The 26,581-nt window shown below is 35.4% G+C and overlaps 1 protein-coding gene across 5 annotated transcripts in view; it reads left to right on the top strand.

Moving 5' to 3' along the window:
• LOC308094760 (asialoglycoprotein receptor 1-like) overlaps nt 1-26,581 on the top strand; it is a 44,765-nt gene continuing 18,184 nt past the window's right edge. The window contains exons 1-19 of one of the 5 annotated variants that reach the window (XM_080441580.1): nt 5,501-5,603; nt 6,044-6,124; nt 16,614-16,748; nt 16,918-16,953; nt 17,191-17,205; nt 17,305-17,343; nt 17,925-18,008; nt 20,231-20,245; nt 20,668-20,703; nt 20,982-20,996; nt 21,095-21,133; nt 21,676-21,690; nt 22,095-22,130; nt 22,526-22,540; nt 22,639-22,677; nt 23,092-23,169; nt 23,485-23,642; nt 23,802-23,932; nt 24,050-25,462. In XM_080441580.1, coding sequence (XP_080297706.1) covers nt 5,537-5,603; nt 6,044-6,124; nt 16,614-16,748; nt 16,918-16,953; nt 17,191-17,205; nt 17,305-17,343; nt 17,925-18,008; nt 20,231-20,245; nt 20,668-20,703; nt 20,982-20,996; nt 21,095-21,133; nt 21,676-21,690; nt 22,095-22,130; nt 22,526-22,540; nt 22,639-22,677; nt 23,092-23,169; nt 23,485-23,642; nt 23,802-23,932; nt 24,050-24,242 — 1,227 coding nt within the window. In that variant the 5' untranslated portion in view covers nt 5,501-5,536 and the 3' untranslated portion in view covers nt 24,243-25,462. Of the gene's footprint in view, nt 89-5,500; nt 5,604-6,043; nt 6,125-15,312; nt 15,417-15,933; nt 16,015-16,613; nt 16,749-16,917; nt 16,954-17,190; nt 17,206-17,304; nt 17,344-17,924; nt 18,009-20,230; nt 20,246-20,667; nt 20,704-20,981; nt 20,997-21,094; nt 21,134-21,675; nt 21,691-22,094; nt 22,131-22,525; nt 22,541-22,638; nt 22,678-23,091; nt 23,170-23,484; nt 23,643-23,801; nt 23,933-24,049; nt 25,463-26,581 lie in introns of those variants that run through there. The other 4 variants (XM_080441579.1, XM_080441577.1, XM_080441578.1 and 1 more) reach the window with 4 other exon arrangements.

Here is a 26,581-nt window from a genome sequence, read left to right as displayed (position 1 = left end):
TGTACACACAACTCCTCCACTATGTCTGAAGTGCTTTACGCTGATGTTAAATTCAAGAACCCCAAAGGGATTAACGCACAAGCTGATGGTGAGTTTGAAAATGTATTGATTGATTGATTCATCTGTGTGCCCTGTTTCATTGGGGTTGATTGTTATTGGATCTAAATAAATATAAATGAGGAAATAACAAAGGAGGAACGGACACATCTATTGATGTCAATAGAGACATAATAAACCCAAGTATGGAATGTTCATTTAAGGTTAAGACACTTTTAAGATACTGTTAAGACAATTTTATATTATTCCTGTAACTATATAAAGGTGGTAAATGTGAAGAGAGGTTGAAATATGATGAAATATGTTCATGTTTGAGTTAACATGAACATTGTTTCATGAATTCAAGCTGTCAAAGCCTAACAAATAGGTTTGTATTAAAATGCATGATACAGTATGATCCTCTTTTTTTTTATATATATATATTTTTGGGGCTTTTTCTGCCTTTATTTATAGGATAGTAGGCTGACAGGAAATGGGGAGAGAGATGGGGGGGTGACAAACAGCAAAGGTCATCGGGATTGGGAGTCAAACCCGCGACACGCTGTCAAACTGGATTACAAGTATATACTGTATGGTATACGCCTGGACCGCTAGGCCAGCGGACACCCCACAGTATGATCCTCTTGTCTGACCAAACAGACAGAGCTTTAATCAAATATTAATATTTCATAATAATGGGTGGATAGGGAGATGGAAAGGGAAATGTAAGTTCAACTGATGATAAAGAAAGCTGTGTTCATTAATCGTTTTTGTTCCTGTGTCAGCCTCAACATCAAATGACAGCGCATATTCTGAAGTCAGATTTCCCAGAGCTCAGGGCAACGATCCTTCCCAAGACACCACTGGTAGGTGACAGCCACATGTGTGTATTCTATACTGCTATGGGCCAAAACTGATAGTTCAAAGAAACTCTTACTCTAAGATATGTCTGGACAAGGAAGTGCAACAGAGGAAGTCAGAGAGTCTAATTATGGCCTACGGTGTCCAGTAAGGACAGAAACTGCAATGTGGTTAGAAGAAACACTGGAAAGAATACAGTAAGCCTACTCAACACAATGAACCATGTAGTGCTGCCAGTGCCAGAGATGGCATAGTAGATGACTATTGATACATTGTCATACAACAATGACAAAGTGCAAATATAACTGATTTTTTTTCAGTTGGAAATAATTCCTACAACAAAGTAGAAAACAACAACAAGAAACAGGACAAACTACTAAAATGAATGCCCTAATCACACTATTTCATCACATTCTATATGTTCAAAAGATGATTCTGCGTCCCAGCCAGTGGGGTCAAAGGGCGGCTCAAAGGTTGCCTCAGGTCGCTGTGATGCAGTGAAAGTGGGACTGGGTCTTCTCTGTGCCCTCCTGTTGGCTGCAGTCATTGCCCTAACTGTTCTGTGTGAGTATACACTATGGGCCTCTCGTCTAATTTAGTTTAATTGTTTTTAGAGAATATCTGTTGAATGTTTTTTTTCATAAGATCAGATATGATATGAGTTTGAATTAAATGTCATGAAAATTTTAATATCTGACAAATGTTTTCTTGTCAAACAGATTTACAAAACAAGGACCTACAAAAGAATCACACAGGTAAGAGCAAAGGGCATATGAAGTTGAGTTAATTTAATTAGTTAAATCATTTATTTTAAGAAATTGGACCAGCAGAATGTATTTATTCTTCATCACAATATTAAACATTTACTCACTAAAGAAACCTTCTAAAAGCTGATAGAGGAGCACAACGATCTCAAATATCACTGGTCTCAGGCAGCAGACACAGTGGGCCCTATTTTTGCCAGTGCCTTACCCATTATCCCTAAATGTCTTTGCCATTTTTTGCTATTTTTAAAAACATTTTCAAATAGTTCAAATAACCAATCTACAAGCTCACAACGTGTCGATGTAGATCGTCTAGTTGAACTGTTTGAAAATGTTTTTAAAAATAGTAAAAAATGGCAAAGAAGTATAGGGATAATGGGTAAGGCACCTGCGAAAATAGGGCCCACATTGTACTTTCCTATTAACCTGTTAAGACCTGAGGCTGATTCTACGAATGCCTTCTAAATCGGTAGTTCTCAAACTTTCAAGATCTTTCAAAAATGTTAAAAAATAGCAGATGTACAAGCTCACAGCGCGGCACAAAGTGACGCTTTGTGAGCTTGTATATCAGCTATTTTTGAATAGCCAACGCTAAAATCCTAAATGACAATGCTTTCCCGGTTTTAATGGGTATTGTTAACAGAATATTAACACATCTAATTACATCTCTCAGATATGCAAACCAAAGGTAAGATCAGATATGAGTTTGAATTAAATGTTATGACAAATTCTGACAAATGTTTGCACTTCAAGAAGGATTTTTTTGTTAAACACAAACACAGATACAGATAAACAAACCCAAGAAGCCATACGAAAGAATCTCACAGGTAAGAAGAGCAAAGATCTCACTATCTCTACCTCCATTAAATTAGGAAATAATATATTACAAGGAGAACAGTAAATGGTATTTTATTTTTTTACATTAAAAGTAAAAGTAACAAGAAAGAATTCAAAACATAATATTCATGAACAATGCTATCAACATTACCTTTCAGCTAAACTATATGAGAGTAGCGAGTCTAGCGACAGACAATGTTGGCTAAAGATTTTTGTTTTGCTTGTTTTAACAGACAGTATTAAGGAACTGAGGTCCTGCCAAGCAAAACAGTTTTCTTGCCCAGAGCATATTCAACCACCAAAGGGTAAATAATGGATTCTCATACACATTTATATAATTGATAAAGTGATGCTCTCAATTTAAACGATGACATGAAATAACATAATGTTATAAGTGAAGTGATTGCTTGTTCAAACACCAGTAACATTCCAGGGTCTACTAACTAAATGATTACTCAGTTTGTGTGAGGTGTATATGAGAGACAAGTAAACAGCAGTTCATTCTGCGTCAATAATGTGCAGTTTTCTGTGTATAGCAAAAATATACACTGGATAACCCCAAGGAAATTATAATACAATTTCAGGTTCAGAAGTATTTCTTTAAGTTTTCAACTTTTACCCCTAAATCTTTTTAAAGGACCAACATGTAACAAACCATGTGCAACAGGCTGGGAGTCTTATGGAGGAAAGTGTTACTGGTTCTCCTCTGACAAACACACTTGGGATGAGAGCAGAAATGCCTGCACAATTAAAGGAGCGAACCTGGTTAAAATAGACAGCAAAGCCGAACAAGTAAGATGGCATCAATGATTTAGAGCTGTACATTATACTGTTGTCCCACATGTCACATCCTCATTCTTTTAGATGTGTTTTAGCAGTAGTAATGGTACCGTGTTCCAATACAGAATTCATTTACGGCATTCAAATTTTCATCACAATTTTATATTCAGAGATTCTTACAAGGAAAACTGATGCAAAAAATGATTGAACTTGAAGACAAGTTCTGGATTGGACTGACCGATGCAAATGAAGAGGGCACATGGGTTTGGGCAGATGGCTCCCCACTGACTGAAAGGTTTGACTGTTTTTCCACACATTTCAGGTCTTATTAATGTAGACTTTGTTCTCATCTCATAATTAATTCTGCCTGCTTGGTGTTATGTATTAATTTACAAATCTCTGTGATCTATGTAGTTTCTGGAGTGAGAGGGAGCCTGATAACTGGAAGGAAAAGATGAATAAGCGTCCTGAGGGTGAAGATTGTGGAAGAATGGGGGAGAAGTTTGGTTCTTCAGACTCTAAGTCTTGGTTTGACACATTCTGTGACAAACCACACAAATGTATTTGTGAGAAACAAGCAGACCCCGGCAGGCTTGAGAGTACATGCATCTAATGCACAGTTCATTTGAGTACTTATCTAAACTTTTTAACACATTGTATTGTACTGTATCATCACCATTGCATCATAATTAAACAGACAACATTTAACATACAAGTAGGTGGTTAAAGTATAGAATATTTTCTGTCCTATTTCGAGCTAAATGAAAGCACTTGATGCACAGTAAATTTCACAAATATTTTCATATCTGTTTATCATTAGTGATAGAATAATTTCATAGGATACTCCGTTTATCTGATAATGACAGCAACAGTCAGTATATACTGTATGGCTATGCTTACAGTTTCATAAAACTTAAAGAATTCATATATGCTCTTGTGAATGTTCAGTCTGTAGATTCACCAGTCTTTTGTTTGTCAGGCCTGACTGAACCTTACTTTTCATGTTCACATTATTTGTTACTTTGTATGATGGTCTGACTCTTATAAGCTTACCTGGGTTTCTTCAACCTCTCCTTCACAATTATTATCATTCATTTATTGTCATGTTTTACTTGTACTATATATTTTTTTATCTCAGATTATTTCTTGTGTGGGAGCAGGCTGAAACCTTGCCTAAATTATAATTTGGGGTCTTCTGTAAATATATCCAATTAAAATATAGTTTTTCTTTTCATATTGTTCTTTTTTGTCTTTTATCTGTCTTGAAAAAGCAAATGACAGAAGTACTTTGTACGGTGTCAATAAGAAACCAATACTTTTTATCTGTACCTTAAAGGACACTATCATTTTTGATGTGCTGATGGTTATCATAGACTAAAAAGACACAGTATTTACGATTCAATCCATATTGTATCTCGACTCTCTACCCAAACTCAAAACTAACCTACCATAAAAGAATGGCTGACCTAAATACAATTGGGATTCATTCAACACCTTTGAACACCTTGGTAATAGCATCCTCTGCCCCCCGCCCCACCCCCCTTTTCTCTGTAAATATACCTTTTGATGCTACTGAGTTTAAAATTATAATTTTTTACAGATATGTATTGTATTGTATGTATCATAAATGATGTATTACTGATGAATTGAGGACAATGGACCACAATGGAAACAAGACCCTGGGCTTTTTGTGATATCCTTTAAGCATAACATTTGACTGTAGTCTACTACCTGTACTGTTAACAAAAACTGTTAATAAAGTATCTAATTTTTATGGCCGATATTGTCGGTACCGATATGATAACCGATTAATCGTACACCCCTAATCCAAACATTCTTTTAATCCTTTTGTTAGCTGATCTTTATGCTATACAGAACCAAAGTCATTACAGCCGATATAGATAGAATCCTTATGAATGAAACAATAATATCCAATATCTTGCCACATCCTTTGTCTATACAAAGACAAAGGCATGTGGTACAGGCTATTTATGCAGAAGGGAACACCTTAAATGAAAACTGGAAAACACTTTTTAGACTGCTAAATTATTGTGGTTGGAAGTCTTAATATATAAAGTACAGAATATGAACTTGTTGCTTGTCTGAAAAAAAGTGATACAAAAAAATGAGAAGGGGACGTGTTTTGGGGAACAATGACATTGCATTACACACACTTTTTAATGCCTATTTAAGGAGAGTGCATGTGCTATAATCATCAGTCGGCTCAACAGTTGTGATGTTGACACAACTCCTCCACTATGTCTGAAGTGCTTTACGCTGATGTTAAATTCAAGAACCACAAAGGGATTAACGCACAAGCTGATGGTGAGTTTGAAAATGTATTGATTGATTGAAGGATTCATCTGAGTGTGCCCTGTTTCATTGGGGTTGATTGTTATTGGATCTAGATAAATATAAATGAGGAAATAACAATGAACGGACACGGACACATCTATTGATAAGTGTTGAACCAAGAAAGAAACGGTGTTGAAAGCAATATGGTAAGCTTTTAATTGTATGTTATGTCAATAGAGACATAATAATAAATCCAAGTAACTATATAAAGGTGGTAAATGTGAAGAGAGGTTGAAATAAAAATGCATAATACAGTATGATCCTCTTGTCTCACCAAAGATGACAGAGCTTTAATCGAACAAATATTTCATAATAAATGGGTGGATAGGGAGATGGAAAAGGAAATGTAAGTTCAACTAATGATATTAAACGAAAGCTGCATTCATTAATAGTTTTTGTTCCTGTGTCAGCCTCAACATCAAATGACAGCACATATTCTGAAGTCAGATTTTCCAGAGCTCAGGGCAACGATCCTTCCCAAGACCCCACTGGTAGGTGACAGCCACATGTGTGTATTCTATACTGCTATAGGTGACAGCCACATGTGTGTATTCTTATACTGCTATAGGTGACAGCCACATGTGTGTATTCTTATACCGCTATAGGTGACAGCCACATGTGTGTATTCTATACTGCTATAGGTGACAGCCACATGTGTGTATTCTTATACTGCTATAGGTGACAGCCACATGTGTGTATTCTTATACCGCTATAGGTGACAGCCACATGTGTGTATTCTTATACTGCTATAGGTGACAGCCACATGTGTGTATTCTTATACTGCTATGGGCCAAAACTGATAGGTCAAAGAAACCCTTACTCTTCTTTTTCTATCGTTAGTAGTAAAACCCTGTTTTGACCTGAAATATTAATAGTTAATAGTAAGGATAAGGGTTAAGGATATGTCTGGGAATATTGCTGAGGTTACGTTTTAGCGAATACATTGAAAAATGGTATATGTGTGATGTGTGTCTGTGGTGTATTTTTCTAAATATGGATTTCCAATGAAATGCTGACATGTACAGTACATGTCTGGACAAGGAAATACAACAGAGGAAGTGTCCTTGAAATGTTTCAGACATTAAAACCACAAAGTCAGAAAGTCTAATTTTATTGCCTATTCAGCATGGTGTTCAGTAAAGACAAAAACTGAAATGTGGTTAGAAGAAACACTGGAAAGAATACAGTAGGCCTACTCAACACAATAAACCATGTAGTGCTGCCAGTGCCAGAGATGGCATAGTAGATGACTATTGATACATTGTCGTACAGCAATGACAAAGTGCAAATATAACTGATTTTCAGTTGGATACTTTTTTCAGTTGGAAATAATTCCTACAACAAAGTAGAAAACAACAACAAGAAACAGGACAAAGTACTAAAATGAATGCCCTAATCTCACTATTTCATCACATTCTATATGTTCAAAAGATGATTCTGCGTCCCAGCCAGTGGGGTCAAAGGGCGGCTCAAAGGTTGCCTCAGGTCGCTGTGATGCAGTGAAAGTGGGTCTGGGTCTTCTCTGTGCCCTCCTGTTGGCTGCAGTCATTGCCCTAACTGTTCTGTGTGAGTACACACTATGGGCCTCTCGTCTAATTTAGTTTAATTGTTTTTAGAGAATATCTGTTGATTTATTTTTCTTTTTTACCTCACAGGTAAGATCAGATATGATATGAGTTTGAATTAAATGTCATGAAATTTTTAATATCTGACAAATGTTTTCTTGTCAAACAGATTTACAAAACAAGGACCTACAAAAGAATCACACAGGTAAGAGCAAAGGGCATATGAAGTTGAGTTAATTTAATTAGTTAAATCATTTATTTTAAGAAATTGGACCAGCAGAATGTATTTATTTTTCATCACAATATTAAACATTTAGTCACTAAAGAAACCTTCTAAAAAGCTGATAGAGGAGCACAACGATCTCAAATATCACTGGTCTCAGGCAGCAGACACAGTGGGCCCTATTTTTGCCAGTGCCTTACCCATTATCCCTAAATGTCTTTGCCATTTTTTGCTATTTTTAAAAACATTTTCAAATAGTTCAAATAACCAATCTACAAGCTCACAACGTGTCGATGTAGATCGTCTAGTTGAACTGTTTGAAAATGTTTTTAAAAATAGTAAAAAATGGCAAAGAAGTATAGGGATAATGGGTAAGGCACCTGCGAAAATAGGGCCCACATTGTACTTTCCTATTAACCTGTTAAGACCTGAGGCTGATTCTACAAATGCCTTCTAAATCGGTAGTTCTCAAACTTTCAAGATCTTTCAAAAATGTTCAAAAATAGCAGATGTACACGCTCACAGCGCGGCACAAAGTGACGCTTTGTGAGCTTGTATATCAGCTATTTTTAAATAGCCAACGCTAAAATCCTAAATGACAATGCTTTCCCGGTTTTAATGGGTATTGTTAAGAGAATATTAACACATCTAATTACATCTCTCAGATATGCAAACCAAAGGTAAGATCAGATATGAGTTTGAATTAAATGTTATGACAAATTCTGACAAATGTTTGCACTTCAAGAAGGATTTTTTTTGTTAAACACAAACACAGATACAGATAAACAAACCCAAGAAGCCATACGAAAGAATCTCACAGGTAAGAAGAGCAAAGATCTCACTATCTCTACCTCCATTAAATTAGGAAATAATATATTACAAGGAGAACAGTAAATGGTATTTAATTTTTTTACATTAAAAGTAAAAGTAACAAGAAAGAATTCAAAACATAATATTCATGAACAATGCTATCAACATTACCTTTCAGCTAAACTATATGAGAGTAGCGACAGACAATGTTGGCTAAAGATTTTTGTTTTGCTTGTTTTAACAGACAGTATTAAGGAACTGAGGTCCTGCCAAGCAAAACAGTTTTCTTGCCCAGAGCATATTCAACCACCAAAGGGTAAATAATGGATTCTCATACACATTTATATAATTGATAAAGTGATGCTCTCAATTTAAACGATGACATGAAATAACATAATGTTATAAGTGAAGTGATTGCTTGTTCAAACACCAGTAACATTCCAGGGTCTACTAACTAAATGATTACTCAGTTTGTGTGAGGTGTATATGAGAGACAAGTAAACAGCAGTTCATTCTGCGTCAATAATGTGCAGTTTTCTGTGTATAGCAAAAACATACACTGGATAACCCCAAGGAAATTATAATACAATTTCAGGTTCAGAAGTATTTCTTTAAGTTTTCAACTTTTACCCCTAAATCTCTTTAAAGGACCAACATGTAACAAACCATGTGCAACAGGCTGGGAGTCTTATGGAGGAAAGTGTTACTGGTTCTCCTCTGACAAACACACTTGGGATGAGAGCAAGAATGACTGCACACGTAAAGGAGCGAACCTGGTTAAAATAGACAGTACAGACGAACAGGTAAGATGGGATCAATGATTTAGAGCTGTACATAATACTGTTGTCCTACATGTTACATCCTCATTCTTTTAGATGTGTTTTAGCAGTAGTAATGGTACCGTGTTCCAATACAGAATTCATTTACGGCATTCAAATTTTCATCACAATTTTATATTCAGAAATTCTTACAAGGAAAACTGAAGGATAGAATGGCTGAACCTGAAGACAAGTTTTGGATTGGACTGACCGATTCAAAGATAGAGGGCCAATGGGTTTGGGCAGACGGCTCCCCACTGACCCCCACTGCAAGGTTTGACTGTTTTTCCACACATTTCAGGTCTTATTAATGTAGACTTTGCTCTCATCTCATAATCAAATCTGCCTGCTTGGTGTTATGTAGTAATTTACAAATCTCTGTGATCTATGTAGATTCTGGAGTACGGGTGAGCCTGATAACTGGACGGGAAGTGAAAAAGAGCATCCTGAGGGTGAAAACTGTGGAAGAATGGGGGAGAAGTATGGTTCAAAATCTCCTTGGTTTGATGCATTCTGTGACAAACCACAAAGATTCATTTGTGAGAAACAACGAGACACTGGCAGCCTTGAGAGTAAATGCGTCTAATAGTTAATTTGAGTACTTATCTAAACCTTTTAACACATTGTATATACTGTATCATCACCCATGCATAATAAGTAAACAGACACAACATTTAATACACACGTAGGTGGTTAATGGATAGAATATCCTCTGTCCTATTTCATAGAGGCTACATTAAAGCATTTGATGCACTGTAAATGTCACAAATATCTTCATTTCTGTTTATCATTAGTGACTAGAATAACTTCATAGGATACCCCGTTTATCTGATGGGTAAATTGACATCAACAGTCAGTATATACTGTATGGCTACACTTACAGTTTCATAAAACTTAAAGAATTCATATATATGCTCTTGTGAATGTTGACTGTACAGTAGATTCACCAGTATTTTGTTTGTCAGGCCTGCCTGAACCTTACTTTTCATGTTTCATTATTTGTTTACTTTGTATGATGGTATGACTCTTATAAGCTTACCTGGGTTTCTTCAACCTCTTCTTCACAATTATTATCATTCATTTATTGTCATGTTAGTGAACTTATTATTATTATTATACTATATTTATTTTTTAAATCTCAAGAATACAAATTATTTGCACATTATGTAAATATGGAAGTCGATGGGTGGAATCAGGCTGAAACCTTGCCTAAATTATAATTTGGGGTTTTCTGTAAATATATATATATATATATATTTTCTATTCATATTGTTCTTTTCTGTCTTTTATCTGTCTTGAAAAAGCAAATGACAGAAGTACTTTGTACGGTGTCAATAAGAAACCAATACTTTCCATCTGTACCTTAAAGGACACTATCATCTTTGATGTGCTGATGGTTGTCATACATACGACTATAAAGACACAATATTTACGATACAATCCATATTGTATCTTGACTCCCTACCCGAACTCAAAACTAACCTACCATAAAAGAATGGCTGACCTTAAAATATAATTGGGATTCATTCAACACCTTTGAACACCTTGGTAATAGCGTCCTCTGCCCCCCCACCCCTCCTTTCTCTGTAAATATGCCTTTTGATGCTACTGAGGTTTTTGTTTTTACAGATATTTCTTGTATTGTATGTATCGTAAATTATGTATTACTGATGAATTGAGTACAATGGACCACAATGGAAACAAGCCCCTGGGCTTTTAATGTTATCCTTTAAGCACAACATTTGACTGTACTGTTAACAACTGTGTTAATAAAGTCATCAATCAATCAATCAATCAATCAATCAATCAATGACAGAAAATGTGTTTTATCCTTTTTTGGTGTTCCTACAATTTCCTTGATGCATTTTTCAAGCAAGTATCAGACTGACATGCTCATACAGTCTATGGCTGCCATTACATCAACCTGATTCATGTTTCCTGAATTCAAGGTCACTACTTTGCCATAAACACAAAATATAAGGACAACGTCATAGCCACCAAGGGCAGTGGCTAAAAACCATGAAGTATGGGTTGCAGTTTTACACATTCATATTTACCCTACTGACATCACTGTAAACCTTTCAGCACAACTTTGATGATTTTTTCTTTCAGAGACACACAGAAGACAGCTCAGTTTTATGGCTGGATATGGAACATTAGCCCTACAATAAATATAGATTGTGGCAGTAGGTCACAATTGTGATAGTGTCACTTTAAATTCAATTCTTTAAAGTCAAACAATTACCACCCAGTATGAAACATAACATTTAGTAATTTAATTAATGCTTATAATCAAGAAAGCAAGCTAAAAAATAAAGGAACTTAATTAAGTGTACATACAGTACACTCAACAGACTCAGTAATGTGGTTTGCGTGTGATGATGAGCTGATGTATTTGTTATTGTCTCCGCCAGGCCGAAAGGTATGGCGAGAGTATGTTTTACCCCCTGTCCGTCCGTCTGTCCGCGTGTCCGTCCGTCCGTCCGTCCGTCCGTCCGTCCGTCTGCGAGCGGCTAATCTCCGACACCGTTGGCCCGCTCGCTCCGAAACTATGCACACACACTCCCTGGATGCCAATTCAGAACCTCTGCCCCAAATGTTTCACATAGCCCTGTTATAGCGGCACCAGGAGGCCGATTTGTGCAAAACCCATTTACTCCTACAGATTTTATCCAAACGTCATGCAAATCGGTACACAGTATCTCTATAGTCATGTGATCAACACGGATCTGTCCCATTTTCCATTTTCCATCCTGATTGGCTAAGGTTGGCTTCCAAAGTTTGCAGGATTGGTCCGTTTTGAACAAAATGCCTCAAATCATGAGCTTGCGATTGCCGTGAAATATCACACGCACATTCCCACTAGGCCGAGGAAGAAATGGCACCTTTTTTCACATTGGCCTGTTATAGCGCCACCAGCAGGTCTAATTTAGCAAAACACATTTTTGGAACAAAAGCCTCAAATCATGAATGCAGTGTCTGATTGCCGTGAAAGGCCTAAGAAGAAATGACACCCTTTTCACATTGGCCTATTATAGCGCCACCAGGAGGTCACAATAACGTACCTGACCTGGTGGAGACCTGGTGTGAGACCTGAGGAGCACTTTTTCTAGTTTTATTTATATGGTGACTTCAAATGTGCTGAGAAGTTACAGCAAATGTATAAACCAAGATGTAAAAGAAAAAAAGGAAATTCCCTGGAAGAAGGTGGCTGTGAAAGACGCCTAAAAGCATAAAGTCATAGAAATTCAAATTTGATGGCCTGTTGTGTCCCTTGTCATTGTGTCTGTTGATGACAGTTTGAAACCTGTTGGCAGCCTGCATATTCCACTTGAGTGTAGTGTAGGGCTGTCACGATTATGACATTTTACAAGACGATTAATTGTTACACAAATAATTTGGGATTAACGATTTAATTGTGTTTTTGTCGTTGAACACTGGAATATATGAATAAAAATTACATTTCTGTTTGGTTTTGAAGTTGCACAGGGCAGATATGACAAATAGCCAAAATATACAAAGAAATGACTGACATATCTAATAACTTTATACTTGAAAAAACATGAATAGTGGAAATAGCCGATCTATAAGCTCACAACGTGTCGTATCGCGATGTGAGCTTGTAGATCTGCTATTTCCACTATTTTTGAAAATATTTGAAAATCTATGAACATTTTTCAACATGATCCGATTAAGCGATTATGTAATAATTATGACAGGCCTACTTGAGTGTAGATTAATGCATGTCAAGTAACATCAAAACCTCCAGTGTGGTTAGATAAATACAATATTCAACACAATGAACCACAGAGTGTTTTCAGAAATGGTTTATTGTCCCTGCCTATAAGTAGGGCTGCAACTATTGATTATTTTCTTAGCGATTATTCTATCAATTACTTTTTCAATTAATCGTAAAATCGAGAAGCATGTTGTCTTTGATAATTTGTTTTTTTGTTTTAATGAATTGACGCGAACAAATTCTAATACTTTTTGATAATCGACTAAATCGATTAATCTAATTCTAATTAACCACATTTTATTGCAAGAGTTGAAAAATAGCAGAACTACAAGCTCTGCTATTATAGGCTTGTAGATCGCTTGCTAATCTAAATTAACGAAACAATTCTGCTAATTCATTTTGAATTAATGTGATATATGTTTATCGGGGAGAATTTTATTAAATGTGAGAGCTCTTCCACCAAACTTAATTCAAAGTAACATATTCATACATCTTCATCATTCATGTCCATAAGAAGACACAGTGGTTCTTAACTGGTTTCAAAGCAATAGCTAGAGTTCAAGAATTTGACAGGATAAGCTATTACTAATAGCTTATCCTGTCAAATTCTTGAACTCTAGCTATTAGCATGCCATATAGCCTATATTTGATATTTAATGGATTTTTTTCTCTCCAAATCTTCACACATCTCACACTAAGCAGGCATGCACACATTTCTGTTCTAATATTTTGAAAAGTTATTGTAGATGTATTCCTTGAGAAACATTTTCTTACATTGTGCAGTACTACAAGGGGTTAGCCTGGAAACCAGACAAATCTGCCACAGCTAAAACAAAATAGCCCAGGACAGATTGGTCTGGCACTCCTCAGTTGAATTACATTTCGCTCACCCCAGAGTTGTGGTTGATCAATCAGATCCCACTATTGAAAGAGGGACATTTTTTGCGGTGACGTTTGAATGTGTTCGTAACCGCCACACCACTTAGAAATGAATCTTCCACACCGAATTTCCAGACTAATATCTACGCAGGGATATTAGTCTGGCCATGCCGGTCTAACAAGGGGTAACCGGAACGCTCGCCCCCAAACACACTCGCCTCCATTTTTTCCGCGGACGGCTCGCCCCCAGCAGCGGAACACTCACCCCATAGTGGCGGAACACTCGCCCTGTTTGGGTTGGAACGCTCGCCCCCAGCGGGGCTGCGGGAACACTCCGCTTGGTGAGAACAGACTACAGCCCCTAATATTAAGTTTAGGAAATAGTTAAGCAATAAACAGTTACAACGGAGGCGCACCGTCTGAGGCAGACTTGAGCCATGAGAGGCACCGCCGAGCGAGCTCAGGCGAACGTGCCGAAGTCCACTTCAGCCGACTAAGCACCGTTCCAGTTACGTCCCGATAAGGACAGAATCGTAAATCATCAGCCCCCCCACCCCTAGTCTCGGTACCCACGAGATGCCAAACGTGGCCGAGTAGGTTCTGGTGGCCTGGTGGCTCCGACCATTCCGAGGTCGCCGGATTTGTGGGTCAGACTGTTCCGAGGTCGTTGAATTTGACTGGGGTGAGTGGACTTTGATGGCCAGAACTAGGTGGGTCCGACCTTTCCGAGGTTGCCGGATTTGACTCGGGCAAGTGTGTTTTGGGGAGAGAGTTTTTGTCTTCCTATAAAAGGTTCTGTCATGTGATAGATATCAGTATATCCAAACAAGGGATGCACTATATTGACATTTTGGCCGATACTCCATTACTGACTGATTGCATGGTCAAACCGATACGATTCAGACGGATACTGATATTGCAATACAAGTTTCCAGTAGGATACCTTTAATACAGTAACTGTGATTCTGCGTACAGTTGCAGACTTCTAAAAAAAAACAGTGCATTCTGATATTACCTACTGTACTTAAATGTACTATTCTTACTTAACAGTTTTCAAAAGCTTCCCCATAAAACACTGATTGAATATGCAGCCTTCATCATCACAAAGGCCTTTTCAGCTTCACAGTCAAACATAAATAATATAAAATAAAATAGGCTACCGGCTAAAGCAGCTACATTGTTTTGAGATCGGGCCGATATGATATTGAATTTTTATGGCTGATATTGCCGGTACCGATATGATAACCGATTAATCTTACACTCCTAATCTAAACATTCGATTAATCCTTTTGTCAGCGGATCTTTATGCTATACAGAACCAATGTCATTACAGCCGATATAGATAGAATCCTTATGAAGTAAACAATAATGTCCAATATCTTGTCACATCCTTTGTCTATTCAAAGACTACAGGCTATTTATGCAGAAGGGAACACCTTAAATGAAAACTGGCCAACACATTTTAGACTGCTAAATTATTGTGGTTGGAAGTCTTAATATATAAAGTACAGAATATGAACTTGTTGCTTGTCTGAAAAAAAGTGATTTAAAAAAAGAAATGAGAAGGGGACGTGTTTTGGGGAACAATGCACACCCTTTTTAACATCTATTTAAGGAGAGTGCATGTGCTATAATCATCAGAGTCGGCTCAACAGTTGTGATGTTCACACAACTTCTCCATTATGTCTGAAGTGCTTTACTCTGATGTTAAATTCAAGAACCCCAAAGGGATTAACGCACAAGCTGATGGTGAGTTTGAAAATGTATTGATTGATTGATGGATTCATCTGAGTGTGCACTGTTTCATTGGGGTTGATTGTTATTGGATCTAAATAAATATAAATGAGGAAATAACAAAGGATGAACGGACACATCTATTGATGAGTGTTGAAACAAGAAAGAAACAGTGTTGAAAGCAATATGGTAAGCTTTTAATTGTATGTTATGTCAATTGAGACATAATAATAAATCCAAGTAACATAATAAGTAAGGTGGTAAATTTGAAGAGAGGTTGAAATATGAGTAAAGTTTGAGTGAACATGAACATTGTTTCATGAATGCAAGCTGTCAAAGCCTAACAAATAGGTTTGTATTAAAATGCATGATACAGTATGACCCTCTTGTCTGACCAAAGATGACAGAGCTTTAATCAAATGTCAATATTTCATAATAATGGGTGGATAGGGAGATGGAAAAGGAAATGTAAGTTCAGCTGATGATATTAAAAGAAAGCTGCGCTCATTAATAGTTTTTGTTCCTGTGTCAGCTTCAACATCAAATGACAGCGCATATTCTGAAGTCAGATTTTCCAGAGCTCAGGGCAACGATCCTTCCCGAGACCCCACTGGTAGGTGACAGTCACATGTGTGTATTCTATACTGCTATAGGTGACAGCCACATGTGTGTATTCTACTGCTATAGGTGACAGCCACATGTGTGTATTCTTATACTGCTTTAGGTGACAGCCACATGTGCGTATTCTTATACTGCTATGGGCCAAAACTGATAGGTCAAAGAAACCCTTACTATAAGATAATTCTGTCTGCCTTTAGTTAGTTAGTAGTAAAGCCAGTAGTTAAGCAAATTGACCTGAAATATTAATAGTGAATAGTGAGGATAATGGTTAAAGATATGGCCTATTAGTATTCATGGTGTCTAGTAAGGACAGAAACTGCAATGTGGTTAGAAGAAACACTGGAAAGAATACAGTAGGCCTACTCAACACAATGAACCATGTAGTGCTGCCCCAGTGCAAGAGATGGCATAGTAGCTAACGACTATTTATACATTGTCATACGACAATGACAAAGTACAAACATAACAGATTTTGGATACTTTTTTCAGTTGGAAATAATCTGTATAACAAAGAAGAAAACAACAACTACTCAAACTACTAAAATGAATGCCCTAATCTCACTACTTCATCACATTCTATGTGTTCAAAAGATAATTCTGCGTCCCAGCCAGTGGGGTCAAAGGGAGGCTCAAAGGTTGCCTCAGGTAGCTGTGATGCAGTGAAAGTGGGACTGGGTCTTCTCTGTGCCCTCCTGTTGGCTGCAGTCATTGCCCTAACTGTTCTGTGTGAGTATAATATATACACTATGGGCCTCTCATCTAATTTAGTTTAATTGTTTAGAGAATATCTGTTGAATGTTGTCATTTTTTTACCTCACAGTTAAGATCAGATATGAGTTTGAATTAAATGCTATGAAAACTTTAATATCTGACGAATGTTTTTTGTCAAACACAGATATACAAAACAAGGACCTACAAAAGAATCTCACAGGTAAGAGCAAAGGGCTAAATCAGTAGTTCTCAAACTTTCAAGAGCTTTAATGAATATTCAAAAATAGCAGATGTACAAGCTCGCAGCGTGGCACGAAGTTACGCGTCTTGAGCTTGTATATCTGCTATTTTTGAATAGTCAACGCTAAAATCTAAAATGACACAGAAGCTTTCCAGGTTTTAAAGGGTATTGTTAAGAGAATATTAACACATCTTCTGATTTTTTTTGTCATTTCAGATATGCAAACCAAAGGTAAGATCAGATATGAGTTTGAATTAAATGTTATGAAAAATGTAATATCTAACAAATGTTTGAACTTGATGAAGGATTTTTTTGTTAAAACACATACAGATAAACAAACCCAAGAAGCCCTACGACAGAATCTCACAGGTAAGAGCAAAGGGCATATGAAGTTGAGTTAATTTAATTTGTTAAATAATTTATTTTAAGAAATTTGACCAGCAGAATTTATTTATTCTTCATCAAAATATTAAACATTTAGACACTTAAAAAGCTGATAGAGGAGCACAATGATCTCAAATATCACTGGTCTGATACAGCAGACACATTATACTTTCCTTCTTTAGGAGATAATGTATTACAAGGAGAACAGTAATTAGTGTTTTATTGTTTTCCACTGACTTCTTGTGTGTACTATATGCAAATACATATACATGAAAATAAGGTTGAATGGGTGAAGTGCTCCTTTAATGTTATTGTACGTAAAGCAACTTAATATTAATCAGTGATTCACCACTCCTTTTTAACTTTTAGTTTATATTTGTAAGACAAGTTTGAATCCATCATTTTTGTCAATCTACGCTGTTGGACATTTGTCTTACCAGTATAAAACAGCCATTAGTCCCTCAGTAATAATTTTGTAACAATGATATAATTTACAAGTAACATGCCATGATTTGTTGTTTAAGTTGTTATGAAAAATTGTTCAAGAAGGCCTTTTTGTTAAACAGATTATTCAGGTGTGCAACTGCTAACCAAAGAAAATCTGCAAATGATGATACAAGAGAACAATGTGCTTAAGCAGAGTCTCACAGGTAAGATCAAAGGGCATATGAGTTTGAATTGAATTTGTTTAATAGCTGATCAAATTAGATCAGCAGAATGTCTTCATTCTTCACGATAGTAAACATTTAGACACTGAAGAAAAACTCCCAAAAGGTGTTTTTTATCATTTTTTTTAAACTCAAGAATATCACTAGTTTGAGACAGAATACACATGGCATAGAATATTTTGCTTTCTTGTTAAATTATTTATTCTTCATCAAAATATTAAACATCTAGATACTGAAGAAACCCTCTAAAAAGCTGATAGGAGCACAATGATCTCAAATATCACCGGTCTGAGACAGCAGACACATTGTACTTTCCTATTAACCCATTAAGACCTGAGGTCGATTCTATAGATGCCTTCTAAATCAGTAGTTCTCAAACTTTCAAGATCTTTCAAAAATGTTCAAAAACAGCAGACATACACAGTCGCAGCACGGCACGAAGTGATGCGCTGTGAGCTTGTATATCCGCTATTTTAGAATAGCCAACGCTAAAATCTCAAATGACACAATGCTTTCCCGGTTTTAATGAGTATTGTTAATAGAATATTAACACATTTGATGAACGTTTTTTTTTGTCTTTCAGATATGCAAACCAAAGGTAAGATCAGATATGAGTTTGAATTTAATGTTATGAAAAAGTTAATATCTGACAAATATTTGAACTTCAAGAAGGATTTTTTTGTTAAACATACAGATAAACAAACCATAGAAGCCCTACGACAGAATCTCACAGGTGTCAATATTAAAGAAACCAATACTTTTTATCTGTACCTTAAAGGACACTATACTTTTTTATGTGCTGATGGTTATCAATATCATAGACTATAAAGACACAATATTTAAAATACAATCCATATTGTATCTCGACTCCCTACCCAAACTCAAAACTAACCTTTTAATTGTTTAGAGAATATCTGTTGAATGTTGTTTTGTTTTTTACCTCACAGGTAAGATCAGATATGAGTTTGAATTAAATGTTATGAAAAATGTAATAACTGAAAAAAGATTTTTGTCAAACAGATATACAAAATAAGGACCTACAAAAGACTCTCACAGGTAAGAGCAAAGGCACATGAAGTTGAGTTAATTTAATTTATTAAATCATTTATTTTAAGAAATTAGACCAGCAGAATTGATTCATTCTTCACCAAAATATTAAACATTTAGACACCGAAGAAACCCTCTAAAAAGCTGATAGAGGAGCACAATGATCTCAAATATCACTAGTCTGAGACAGCAGACACGTTGCACTTTCCTATTAACCCATTAATTTAAAAAATAGCAGATGTACAAGATCGCAGTGCGGCACGAAGTGACACGCTGTGAGCTTGTATATCTGCTATTTTTGAATAGCCAATGCTAAAATCTGAAATGACAGAGAAGCTTTCCCGGTTTTAAAGGGTATTGTTAAAAGAGTATTAACACATTTGATGTTTTTTTTTATTTTGTCTTTCAGATATGCAAACCAAAGGTAAAATCAGATATGAGTTTGAATTAAATGTTATGACAAATTAAATATCTGACGAATATTTGAACTTCAAGAAGTATTTTTTTGTTAAACACATACAGATAAACAAACCATAGAAGCCCTACGACAGAGTCTCACAGGTAAGATCAAATGGGCATATGAGTTTGAATTGAATTTGTTTAATAGCTGATCAAATTAGATGAGCAGAATGTCTTCATTCTTCACAATAGTAAACATTTCTGAAGAAAAACTCCCGAAAGGTGATAGAGGAACAAAATGAACTCAAGAATATCACTAGTTTGAGACAGAATACACATGGCATAGAATATTTTGCTTTCTTGTTAAATTATTTATTCTTCATCAAAATATTAAACATCTAGATACTGAAGAAACCCTCTAAAAAGCTGATAGAGGAGCACAATGATCTCAAATATCACCGGTCTGAGACAGCAGACACATTGTACTTTCCTATTAACCCATTAAGACCTGAGGTCGATTCTATAGATGCCTCCTAAATCAATAGTTCTCAAACTTTCAAGATCTTTCAAAAATGTTCAAAAACAGCAGACATACACAGTCGCAGCACGGCACGAAGTGATGCGCTGTGAGCTTGTATATCCGCTATTTTAGAATAGCCAACGCTAAAATCTCAAATGACACAATGCTTTCCCGGTTTTAATGAGTATTGTTAATAGAATATTAACACATTTGATGAATGTTTTTTTTTGTCTTTCAGATATGCAAACCAAAGGTAAGATCAGATATGAGTTTGAATTTAATGTTATGAAAAAGTTAATATCTGACAAATATTTGAACTTCAAGAAGGATTCTTTTGTTAAACATACAGATAAACAAACCATAGAAGCCCTACGACAGAATCTCACAGGTGTCGATATTAAAGAAACCAATACTTTTTATCTGTACCTTAAAGGACACTATACTTTTTTATGTGCTGATGGTTATCAATATCATAGACTATAAAGACACAATATTTAAAATACAATCCATATTGTATCTCGACTCCCTACCCAAACTCAAAACTAACCTTTTAATTGTTTAGAGAATATCTGTTGAATGTCGTTTTGTTTTTTACCTCACAGGTAAGATCAGATATGAGTTTGAATTAAATGTTATGAAAAATGTAATATCTCACAAATGATTTTTGTCAAACAGATATACAAAATAAGGACCTACAAAAGACTCTCACAGGTAAGAGCAAAGGCATATGAAGTTTGAGTTAAATATCAAATATCACTGGTCTGAGACAGCAGACACATTGTACTTGCCTATTAACCCATTAATTAAAAAAATAGCAGATGTACAAGATCGCAGTGCAGCACGAAGTGACACGCTGTGAGCTTGTATATCTGCTATTTTTGAATAGCCAATGCTAAAATCTGAAATGACAGAGAAGCTTTCCCGGTTTTAAAGGGTATTGTTAAGCGAATATTAACACATTTGATGTTTTTATATATTTTGTCTTTCAGATATGCAAACCAAAGGTAAAATCAGATATGAGTTTGAATTAAATGTTATGACAAATTAAATATCTGACGAATATTTGAACTTCAAGAAGTATTTTTTTGTTAAACACATACAGATAAAGAAACCATAGAAGCCCTACGACAGAGTCTCACAGGTAAGATCAAATGGGCATATGAGTTTGAATTGAATTTGTTTAATAGCTGATCAAATTAGATGAGCAGAATGTCTTCATTCTTCACAATAGTAAACATTTAGACACTGAAGAAAAACTCCCAAAAGGTGATTTTTTTTTTTTTTTTACTCAAGAATATCACTAGTTTGAGACAGAATACACATGGCATAGAATATTTTGCTTTCTTGTTAAATTATTTATTCTTCATCAAAATATTAAACATCTAGATACTGAAGAAACCCTCTAAAAAGCTGATAGAGGAGCACATTGTACTTTCCTATTAACCCATTAAGACCTGAGGTCGATTCTATAGATGCCTTCTAAATCAGTAGTTCTCAAACTTTCAAGATCTTTCAAAAATGTTCAAAAACAGCAGATGTACACACTCGCAGTGAGCTTGTATATCCGCTATTTTAGAATAGCCAACGCTAAAATCTAAAATGACACAATGCTTTCCCGGTTTTAATGGGTATTGTTAAGAGAATATTAACACATTTAATGAATGTTGTTTTTTTGTCTTTCAGAAATGCAAACCAAAGGTAAGATCAGATATGAGTTATGAAAAAGTAAATATCTGACAAATGTTTGAACTTCAAGGTTTTTGTTAAACACATACAGATAAACAAACCATAGAAGCCCTGCGACAGAATCTCACAGGTGTCAATAAGAAACCAATATTTTTGTATCTGTACCTTAAAGGACACATCATTTTTTATGTGCTGATTATCAATATCAACACCATAGACTATATAGACACAATATTTACAATACAATCCATATTGTATCTCGACTCCCTACCCAAACTCAAAACTAACCTTTTAATTGTTTAGAGAATATCTGTTGAATGTTGTTTTGTTTTTTACCTCACAGGTAAGATCAGATATGAGTTTGAATTAAATGTTATGAAAAATTAAATATCTGACAAATGTTTTTTGTCAAACAGATATACAAAATAAGGACCTACAAAAGACTCTCACAGGTAAGAGCAAAGGGCATATGAAGTTGAGTTAATTTAATTTATTAAATAATACATTGATTTTAAGAAATTAGACCAGCAGAATTGATTTATTCTTCACCAAAATATTAAACATTTAAACACTGAAGAAACCCTCTAAGGGCTGATAGAGGAGCACAATGATCTCAAATATCACTGGTCTGAGACAGCAGACACGTTGCACTTTCCTATTAACATTAATTTAAAAAATAGCAGATGTACAAGCTCGCAGTGCGGCACAAAGTGACACACTGTGAGCTTGTACAGTATATCTGCTATTTTTGAATAGCCAACGCTATCTGAAATGACTTTCCCGGTTTTAATGGGTATTGTTAAGAGAATATTAACACATTTGATGTTTTGTTTTTTTTGTCTTTCAGATATGCAAACCAAAGGTAAGATCAGATATGAGTTTGAATTAAATGTAATGACAAATGAAATATCTGACAAATGTTTGAACTTCAAGAAGGATTTTTTTGTTAAACAAATACAGATAAACAAACCATAGAAGCCCAACGACAGAGTCTCACAGGTAAGAGCAAAGGGCATATGAAGTTGAGTTAATTTAATTTGTTAAATACTTAATTTGAAGAAATTAGACCAGCAGAATGTATTTATTCTTAATAAAAAATATTAAACATTTAGACACTGAAGGAACCCTCTAAAAAGCTGATGGAGGAGCACAATGATCTCAAATATCATTGGTCTGAGACAGCAGACACATTGTACTTTCCTATTAAATTAGGAGATGATGTATTACAAGGAGACAGTAAATGGTATTTTATTGTTTTCCATAACATTAAAAGTAAAAGTAACAAGAAAATATCATAATAGCCAAATCATACTAGTCAAGAACAATGCTATCAACATTACCTTTCAGCTAAATTATATGAGAGTAGCGACAGACAATGTTGGTTAATGATTTTTGTTTTGCTTGTTTTAACAGACTGTAATACGAAACTAACGTCCTGCCAAGGCCAAGCAGAAAGGTTTTCTTGCCCACCGTGTAATCAACTACCAAACGGTAAATAATGGATTCTCATACACATTTATATACAGTAATTGATAAAGTGATGCTCTCAATTTAAACAATGACATGAAATAAATAACATGTTCTTATAAGTGAAGTGATCGCTTCTTCAAACACCAGTAACATTCCAGGGTCTACTAACTAAATGATTACTGAGACAGTAATATATGAGAGACAAGTAAACAGCAGTTTATTCTGTGTCAATAATGTGCAGTTTTCTGTGTATAGTAAAAACATCCCTAGGAAATTATAATTACATTTCAGATTCAGAAGTATTTCTTCAACTTTTACCCCTAAATCTCTTTAAAGGAGCAACATGTCCCAAACCATGTGCAACAGACTGGGAGTCTTATGGAGGAAAGTGTTACTGGTTCTCATTTTACAAATACACTTGGGATCAGAGCAGGAATGACTGCATAAATAATAATCAAGCGGACCTGGTTAAAATAGACAGTAGAGCCGAACAGGTAAGATGGGGTCAATGATGTTAGAGCTGTACATTATACTGTTTTCCAACATGTTACGTCCTCATTCTTTTAGATGTGTTTTAGCAGTAGTAATGGTACCGTGTTCCAATACAGAATTCATTTACGCCATTAAAATGTTCATCACAATTCTATATTCAGAAATTCTTACAAGGAAAACTGATGGAAAGAATGGCTGCGCCTGAAGACAAGTTCTGGATTGGACTGACCGATTCAAATATTGAGGGCCAATGGGTTTGGGCAGACGGCTCCCCACTGACTGATTATGAAAGGTTTCACTGTTTTTCCACTCATTTCAGGTTTTATTAATGTAGACTTTGCTCTCATTTCATAATTAAATCTGCCTGCTTGGTGTTATGTAGTAATTTACAAATCTCTGTGATCTATAGTTTCTGGAAGGAGGGGGAGCCCGATAACTGGAAGGGAAATAACGATCAGCGTCCTGGTGGTGAAAACTGTGGAAGAATGGGGGAGAAGTATGGTTCCAAATCTCCTTGGTTGGATGCATTCTGTAGCGATCCACACAGATACATTTGTGAGAAACAACCAGACACTGGCACGGTTGTGAGTACATGCGTCTAATAGTTAATTTGAGTACTTATCTAAACTTTTTAACACATTGTATATACTGTATCATCACCAATGCATAACAATTAAACAGACACACACAACATTTAACATGCAAGTAGGTGGTTAATGGATAGAATATCTTCTGTCTTATTTCATAGAGGCTAAATTAAAGCATTTGAAGCACAGCAAATTTCACAAAAATCTACATATCTGTTTATCATTAGTGACTAGAATAATTTAAGGATACCCTGTTTATCTGATAGGTAAATTGACAGCAACAGTCAGTATACTGTATGGCTACGCTTACAGTTTCATAAAACTTAAAGAATTCATATATGCTCTTTTTAATGTTGACTGTACAGTAGATTCACCAGTCTTTTGTTTGTCCGTTTTGCCTGAACCTTACTTTTCATGTTCACATTATTTGTTACTTTGTATCATGGTATGACTCTTATAAGCTTACCTGGGATTCTTCAACCTCTCCTTCACAATTATTATCATTCATTTATTGTCATGTTATTGTACTTGTACTATATATTTTTTTATCTAAAAAAAACTAATTATTTCTTGTGCATATTATTTGCACATTATGTAAATATGGAAGTCAATGGGTGGGATCAGGCTGAAACCTTGCCTAAATTATAATTTGGGGTTTTCTGTAAATAATATATATACATATTTTTTTCTTTTCATACTGTTCTTTTTTGTCTTTCATCTGCCTTTTAAAAAAGCAAATGACAGAAGTACTTTGTACGGTGTCAATAAGAAACAATACTTTTTTATCTGTACCTTAAAGGAAATTTTTGATGTGCTGATGGTTGTCATACATAGACTATAAAGACACAATATTTACGATACAATCAATATTGTATCTCGACTCCCTAGCCAAACTCAAAACTAACCTACCATAAAAGAATGGGTGACCTTAAAAAACAATTGGGATTCATTCAACACCTTTGAACACCTTGGTAATAGCATCCTCTGCCCCCTGCCCCCACCCCTCCTTTCTCTGTAAATATACCTTTTGATGCTACTGAGTTTAAAAAAAAAAAGTTTTACAAATATGTATTGTATTGTATGTATCATAAATGATGTATTACTGATGAATTGAGGACAATGGACCACAATGGAAACAAGACCCTGGGCTTTTTGTGTTATCCTTTAAGCATAAGCTTTGACTGTAGTCTGCTACCTGTACTGTTAACAAAAACTGTTAATAAAGTATCTAATCAATCAATCAATCAATTGACAGAAATGTGTTTTCTCCTTTTTTGGTGTTCATACAATTTCCTTGATACTTTTTTGTCAAGCAAGTATCAGACTGACATGCTCATACAGTCTATGGCTGCCATTACATCAACCCAGTTAATATTTCCTGAATTCAAGGTCACTACTTTGCCATAAACGGACATGTCATGGCCACCAAGGGCAGTGGCTAAAAAACATGAAGTATGGGTTGCAGTTTTACACATTCATATTTACCCTACTGACATCACTGGACTAAACCTTTCAGCACAACGTTGATGGCCTTTCAGAGACACAAAGAAGACAGCTCAGTTTTATGGCTGGATATGGAACATTAGCCCTGCAATAAATGTATAGAGATTGTGATAGTACTGTAGGTCACAATTGTGACACAATTGTTGTCACTTTAAATTCAATTCTTTAAAGTTAAACAATTACCGCCCAGTATGGAACATTACATTTTGTAATTAAATTAATGCTTATAATCAAATAAAGCTAACAAATAAAGGAACTTGTTTTGAGGAACAATCCATTTTTGCAAAGTGTACATACAGTACACTCAACTGACTCAGTAATGTGGTTTGGGCGTGATGATGAGCTGCTGTATTTGCTGTTTTATTTATGTGGTGACTTCAAATGTGCTGAGAAGTGACAGCAAATGAGTGAACCAAGAAGTAAAAAAAAGAGGAAGTTCCCTGGAAGAAGGTGGCTGTGAAAGACGCCTAAAAGCGTAAAGTCATAGAAATTCAAATTTGATGGCCTGTTGTGTCCCTTGTTACTGTGTCTGTTGATGACAGTTTAAAACCTGTTGGCAGCCTGCATATTCCACTTGAGTGTAGAGTAGGGCTGTCACGATTATGAAATTGTGCAAGACGATTAATTATTACACAAATATTTTGCGATTAACGATTAAAAAAATAAATAATCTTTGAACACTGGAATATATGAATACAAATAAAATTTCTGTTTGGCTTTGAAGATGCACAAGGCATATGACTAATAACCATAATATACAAAGAAATGACTGACATATTTAATATCTTTATAATTAATAGTGGAAATAGCCGATCTACAAGCTCACAATGTGTCGAATCGTGACGCGTTGT

This window comes from Gymnoscopelus braueri, assembly GCF_963280865.1.
Source record: "Gymnoscopelus braueri genome assembly, chromosome: 11".
Taxonomy (NCBI): Eukaryota; Metazoa; Chordata; class Actinopteri; order Myctophiformes; family Myctophidae; genus Gymnoscopelus; species Gymnoscopelus braueri.
Note: the sequence above shows the minus strand (reverse complement) of the source record. Positions and strands in the feature narration are given on the sequence as shown.